Source organism: Mus caroli, chromosome 2 (assembly GCF_900094665.2).
Source record: "Mus caroli chromosome 2, CAROLI_EIJ_v1.1, whole genome shotgun sequence".
Taxonomy (NCBI): Eukaryota; Metazoa; Chordata; class Mammalia; order Rodentia; family Muridae; genus Mus; species Mus caroli.
This window is the reverse complement of record NC_034571.1, coordinates 82,142,262-82,149,741: the sequence shown is the minus strand read 5'-3', so window position 1 is coordinate 82,149,741 and position 7,480 is coordinate 82,142,262. Positions and strand designations below refer to the sequence as shown.

General features: G+C 38.3%; 1 protein-coding gene across 1 annotated transcript in view; it reads left to right on the top strand.

Moving 5' to 3' along the window:
- LOC110290223 (olfactory receptor 5L1-like) overlaps positions 1-3,356 on the top strand; it is a 6,477-nt gene extending 3,121 nt beyond the window's left edge. Inside the window, exon 2 of the mRNA XM_021156716.1 lies at positions 2,314-3,356. Coding sequence (XP_021012375.1) covers positions 2,418-3,356 — 939 coding nt within the window. The 5' untranslated portion in view covers positions 2,314-2,417. The remainder of the gene's footprint in view (positions 1-2,313) is intronic.
- Positions 3,357-7,480: the final 4,124 nt, after the last annotated feature.

Here is a 7,480-nt window from a genome sequence, read left to right as displayed (position 1 = left end):
AAAAAAAAAAAAAGAAAGAAAAACTCTCTTATCTTTCCTTTCCAAACACACCTAGGGCTGCCCACAGTACTGGCCAGAAGAAGGAATGCTGCGATATGGTCCTATCCAAGTGGAATGTATGTCTTGTTCAATGGACTGTGATGTGATCAATCGAATTTTTAGAATATGCAACCTAACGAGAGTAAGTCTCTCTCTCCTCTCTCTCTCTCTCTCTCTCTCTCTCTCTCTCTCTCTCTCTCTCTCTCTCTCTCTCTCTCTCTCTCTCTCTTCATTATTCTCTTGTTTTTATTCTTTATTTGGTTGTTATTTTATTAATTTAAATTGTATCCTCCTTCCTGGTTTCCCCTTTCCCCTGCTTCTATGAGGATGCTCCCCCACCTACCATCCACTCCTACCTCACCTCCCTAGCATTCCCCAACAAGACCAATGGCCTTCCATACCACTGATGTCAGATAAGGCAATTCTCAGCTACCTATGCAGCTTGAGCAATGGGACCTTCCATACTTACTCTGGTTGGTGGTTTAGTCCCTGGGAATTCTAGGGGATCTAGTTGGTTGAAATATTGCTGTTCTTCCTATGGGGTTGTAAACTCCTTCAGCTCCTTCAGTCTATACCCTATCTCTTCTAATGGGGTCAGATCGATTGCTATCTGTCAGCATCCACATATATATTGGATAGGTTCTGGCAGAGCCTTTCAAGTGACAGCTATACTAGGCTCCTATCCGAAACTGTTTCTTGGCATCAACAGTAGCATCTGGGTTTAGTGTCTGCAGAAGGGATGGATCCCTGGGTGAGGCAGTCTCTGGATGGCCTTTCCTTCAGTCTCTACTCCACTCTTTGTCCTTGCATTTTCTTTTGACAGGAGCAATTCTGGGTTAATAGTTTTGAGATGTGTGGGAGTCCCCATCCCTTAAACATTGGTTGTCCCTAACTTCTTGATATGGTTTCTACAGGTTTTCTTTCCCTTTTGTTGGATATTTCAGCTAACATCACCATTTTGGATTCTGGAAGCCTCTTGTTTTTCTGGCACATGAGAATTTCTAGTGGCAACTTCCAGTTTTCCATCCCCTGCTGCTACATACCTCCATTCAATTTCCTGACCCCCTGTACTTCTCCTGAGTCTTCTCCCACACTTGATCCTGCCCCCTTTTCCCTTCCCCTCTTTTCTCCCTCCCAGGTGCCTCTTTCCCTCTACCCCCTGTGATTATTTTGTTACCCATCTAAGTAGGACTGAACAATCAACACTTTAGTCTTCCTTCTTAAGCTTCATATAGTATGTGAGTGGCTTAGACTCTAAGACCAACTATAGACAAATAGGATCTCATAAAATTGAAAATCTTCTGTAAGGCAAAAGAAACTGGCAATAAGACAAAACGGCAATTGGGAAAAGAACTTACCAGCCCTATATCCATTTGACAGAGAGCTAATATCCAATACATACAAAGAATTCAAGAAGTTAGACTCTAGAGAACCAAATAACCCTATTAAAAATGAGGTACAGATCTAAACAAAGAATTCTCAACTGATTAATCTCAAATGGCTGAGATGCACTGTTCTCCTAGATAACCTCCCTCTCTTGTCTACACTCTTGAGAGTTTGGCATATCTTATTTATCACTCATTATATCAAATTATTCTCTGATTCTTCAATTTTTTCTGCACCTGAATTAGACATCACTTTCAAAGAAGGTTACTTCATTCTACAAATTAAATTTCCCTAAATTGTTTGAGATTAAATATGTGTTCTAAAGGAATATTTTTATTCCAGACTGAGGGGTAAAAGGTGTGGGCAGTCTGCATTCAACCTTAATCATACACATCTAGAAGGTCTCTGGATATGATGTCTTGCCAGAATAGATATGTGGCTGGATTGAAATCCCTCTACATCAGTGTAATTATTTCCCCTTGGTAAATGATAATATAGAAATTAATCCTGTTTCCAGGTTAGAAACATTAGAGGAGCAAGTAATTTACCACATCAGTTATGTAATTTTCTCCGGAGACTCAGTGAAGATCACCTGAGAACTTTGCCAGAGGCCTAATATTTACAATATTAGCATATGAGAAATCAGGGTAAATAGATTTCTGATTTTAGAGTTCAGAGAAGTAACAAAATGGAAAATACTATATGCTGCTTCTGTGTAATTTAAGTCCATGTTTGCAATTTTGACAAAATCAATTGACACAATTAAGTACAATCCACAGATTTTAATTCTGGTATGATTTCTGAGTTCAATTGTGGGTTAAACCACTTCTGTTTTCAAAGTTTTAGTTAATGTGAAATTTCACATGAAGATGTTCTTTATATTTACAGATGTATACTATACCCTACCATCTGAGAAGAGTTTAAACTAAATTTTCAATCATAAAATAAAGAATAATGTAGTTCTCTTCCCAAGCAACACTTAAAGGCAGCAGATGGATGAGGAAAACTGCAGCACTGTGGCACAGTTCATCCTCCTGGGATTTTCAGATGTCCCTGAGCTGAGTGGTTTTCTCTCCTTGCTTTTTCTTCTCATTTATGGGGTCACTGCCCTAGCCAACCTGGGAATGACTGCACTGATTCAGATCAGCTCTCAACTTCACACCCCCATGTACTTTTTTCTCAGCCATCTGTCCTTTGTGGATTTCTGCTACTCCTCCGTCATTGTGCCTAAAATGCTAACTAACATCTTCAATAAGGACAAAGCCATATCATTCCTGGCATGTATGGTCCAATTCTACCTGTTTTGCACATGTGTGGTCACTGAAGTCTTCCTACTGGCTGTGATGGCCTACGACCGTTTTGTAGCCATCTGTAACCCACTACTATATACGGCTATCATGTCCTCAGATCTCTGTATGATACTGGTGTCTGGATGCTACCTGTGTGCATCAATGTGTTCTCTGATTCATTTGTGCTTAGCCCTTGAGATCCCATCATTTAAGTCAAATGTGATCAATCACTTCTTCTGTGATCTGCCTCCTCTCTTGAGCCTTGCTTGCTCTGATGTCACTGTTAATAAAGTGCTGCTGTTTGTTGTAGCCACCTTCAATGAGAGCTTTAGTATTGTGGTTATCTTCACTTCCTACTTGTTTATCCTCATTACCATCCTAAGAATGCGCTCTGTAGAGGGGAGGCGCAAAGCATTTTCCACCTGTGCCTCCCACCTCACAGTCATCATTGTCTTCCATGGGACGATCCTTTCCATTTACTGTTCTTCTAATTCAGACAACAGTGGAGATGCTGACAAAGTGGCCACAGTGTTCTACACTGTAGTAATTCCCATGCTGAACCCTTTGATCTACAGCCTGAGAAACAAGGATGTCAAAGGTGCTCTCAGGAAAGTTGTGAACTCTAAGATATATTTCCAATGAACACTGTATTGTTCAGGATGCAGAATCAAAGGTAGATACTCGCAGAGAGATTAATAGATGAAACAACATTTGGCTATAATATATAATAAGGTTCATGACAGTTTTGAGTGAATTGTATTTTTTGGGGGTCAGTATTGTGACTCCTAAATATAAAAACATAACATTAAAATATTTCAGATTTTCAAATCAATTTTATCATTTGATTTAAATTGGTTAATTATGACTCATACTCTACCAAGGCAAATACATTTCTTTTTGTGTAAAGTCTTCCCAAATCTAAGAAGAAGGATTTTGCAAAGTTTCTAATTTTATTTCTGTATCCACAATGGACATTATTATTCACTTCAAATAGTATCTATATAAGTTACAATGAAAATTATAACACTAACATACATGCATGTACAGAGTGACAGTATCACATATATTTGCCCAGAATTTTATTTATTTTGCTATTCCAGGCTCCTAAGCTACTTTATTTTCACTCTTGCAATGTTTCTATAGCATTTATGCTTTAGAAATATTGGAAAATATGGAATCACTTAAGAAAATATTTGAGAAATATTTATTTAAGAATATTATATTGTAATTGTATGGTATGAATATACAATATGTGATCTCTTCACATGAATGCAGAACCCACAGAGGATAGAAGAGTCTTAGATCTTCTGGATCTAGAGTTTCATCACCTGCACCTCACCAGATCTGAGGCCTTAGAATTCAATTTACATCCTCTGGAACACCAGAAATCTGTAATAAGTACTTAGCTATCTAAAAAGCTCCTCTACAAAGTAGAAAGTCAACATTAAAAAGCTTTGAATTCCTTGAAAAAAATTCTTTGTTTTCAGCCTCTTGAGAACTGTCATTGAAGACAGAAATTCTGAGCTCTGTGTATCCTCACTTTATATTTAATTCTGTGTTCATCCTAACTCAGATACTGATGAAGTACTCTGTTCATGCTCTATGTTTATATAAACACATCTGTATTTAATGAGAGTTGTACTTTGACAATTGCATATATGTGCTGTCTCATTACTGTCAATCCACTTCCTGACTCCCGCACCTTTTATGCTCCCATCTCCCTCCATGCCTCATTCTCATGTTCAGGAATATTTTGGGGTTTTTTGGTTTTGTTTGTTTGTTTTGCTTTTTTTGTGATTCATCAAGTTTATTCAGGGCCATCTGTGTGATCACAGATTTTAGAATATCCACTGGAGTATAGTGCCTCATTAGTGGGTTTGAAATGGTATCTTATTCTCCATAGGATATCTATAGCTCCTTGTTGAACTCACATATTATTAAAATGATGCAATACATTTCATTTCCAAAATTTCCATGTTTCTCAACCACAATTGTTTTTAGTTTTATATAAAAGTTCAGTTCATAAGGTATTCTTAGTTGATAGTCATCTCTCCCTTTGTATTTACAAAGTTAGAATAGAAATGAGCTTATGTTCAGGGAAGGCAGGTTAATACCTTGATTCTATCTTTTCTTGATTCTATTTTTTCTATTTTTGACTTTAAAAAAGTTTTTTTTACATTAACCTATATATTCTAGGGACCACATGTGACAGGAAATATACAATATTTTTCTTTCTCACACTGAATTAATTGTCTTAATATGATTATATAAGTTTTCTTACAAATGGCCTTCATGAATTCTACTGTATAACACATTGTCTTTATTCATTCCTCTGTGGTTGAAAACCTAAACCACTTCACGCATTTAATCCCAGCACTCAGGAGGCAGAGGCAGGCAGATTTCTGAGTTCGAGGCCAGCCTGTTCTACAGAGTGAGTTCCAGGACAGCCAGAGCTATACAGAGAAACCCTGTCTCAAAAAACAAACAAAACAAACAAACAAACCACTTCACTATTTTACCTATTGTACATAGTTCTATAGTAAATATTGACTTTAAGAACTATCATTGATTTAATTTTCCATGGTCTGGAGGAAAGCCCATGGAAAATGCTCATAGTAGGCATTTTAAATACCATCATTACCCAAGAATTGAAAAGTTTCTGAACAAACCAAATTTGACTTAGTCAGCTTCTTACATGCTTTGAGTGCGGAACACAGGTGAGACATTTTACCTGTTTGTACTGCAGCAAGATATACCATTCTTTCCATAATGTCTGAGTGCACAGCACAAAAGTTATTTCTCTATCATAGTTCTTAGTTCATTTGATACTTGGTCACAGTCATAAAATGCATGTGCGGAAAAGTGTAATCTATTCTTCATGACACAGCTAAAGAAAGTCCCCTATGGATGAATTACACAATAAAGCTATTGCTTTATCCATAGTCATAAATTAATTGACTTTATAATACCCTGAGTAAACAAGATTAATCTCCATGATGCAAATGATCCGAGGATGCTGACAAATGCAAAGAGTGTTTAAAAACCTTAGAGCAGATGGAAGTGAAGCATAAGAGACTCAACAGTAAGGTTTAAGATTGGACATTTCTATGTATATTGATTTTTTTTGTATTGGCTTAAAATGATACTTATAAGGCATGTAATTGGCCAGAAAAAAGATGCCTCACCATGCCACAGAGACATGTATTCTACTATGTTCATAGCTGCCTTGTTTGTGATAGCCAGAAGCTGGAAACAACCCTGATGCCCCACAACAGAAATAATAGATACAAAAATGTGGTTCATTTAAGTATTAGAATAATGCCCACCTATTAATAATGAAGACTTGCTAGGTTTTCCAGGCAAATGGATGAACCTATAAAATATCCTGAGTGAGGTAACTCAGACCCAAAAGGGCATGCATGGTATGTACTCACTAATAAGTGGATATTTGCCCAAAAAAAAAAAAAAACAAAAAAGTACAGGATACCCAGGATGTAATCCACAGAACTCAAAAAGATTAACAAGTCAAAGGGCCCAAGTGAGGATTCTTCAATCCCACTTGGGAGGGAGAAGAAAGCAATCATAGGAATAGGGAAGGAAGAAGGGAGGGAGCTGGGTGGGAAAGGGGGCAGAGAGGGGAAGAAGGTAGCATGATCAGGAATTGGGTAAGTGAAATGCCCTAAGGGCCAGAAGAAAGAATAGAAACAGGCAACCTAGGTAGGTAGGAGGTTGGGGGACACTCCAGAATATACCAGAGACCTGAGAGGTGAGAGACTCTCAGGATTCAAAGGGAGAAACCTTAGATGAAAAGCCCTACAGTGGGAAGCAGGAACTTGTATAGTCCACCTACAGTAGAAAGACAGGGCATCAAGTGGGCAGGGTTGCTATTCAACAAATCTCTGACCCATAATTGTTCCTGTCTGAAAGAACTGAAGGGCCAAAAATGGAGAAGAGACAGAGGAAAAGGAGGTCTAGTGACAGATCCAAAGTTGGATTTAGCTCAAGGGGAGGCTCCAAGGACCAACACTGTGATTGAGGCTATGGAGTGCTCACAAAATGGGGCCTATCATGACTGCCCTCTGAAAGACCCAACAAGAAGTAGAAAGAGTCTAATATAGATATTTACACCCAACCAATGGACAGAAAAATGTAGACCCCTGTGGTTGAACTGGGGAAAAGCTGCAAGAAGAGAAGGAGGATGATGCTATAAGAGGAACAACAGACTCAATTAACCTGGACCCCCCCACACCCCCGCCGGGATCTCTCAGACACTGCACCACTAACCAGGCAGCATATACTAGCAGATATGAGGCCCCAACACATATTAAAGCAGAGGACTGCCTGGTCTTGATTCAGTCAAAGATGATTCATCTAACCCTCAAGAGACTGGAGGCCCCAGGGATTGGGAGGCCCCAGGGATTAGGGTAGGGGTTGAAAGAAGGGGACATCCTTGTGGAGATTTGGGGGAGGGGGTATGGGATGTGGAACCGTTAGAGGGTGAACCTAGAAGGGGATAAAATCTGGAGTGTAAAAAAGAAAAGATTAAATAAAATTAAAATTTAAAAGAGAGGGATATTTTGTCTGTAATACTGTTCCAAATCATGAAATTACACTGGCATATGTGAGATGATAGTTACTGCTACTACATAAGCCAGAAATCGGAAGACTTAGAAAAGTTTTAAAAGGTTTAAAAGTAAAATGCAATGTTATTATTAATATTGTCTACTACTTTTCGTAAGATCTGTTCAATCACTATGATCCTATTT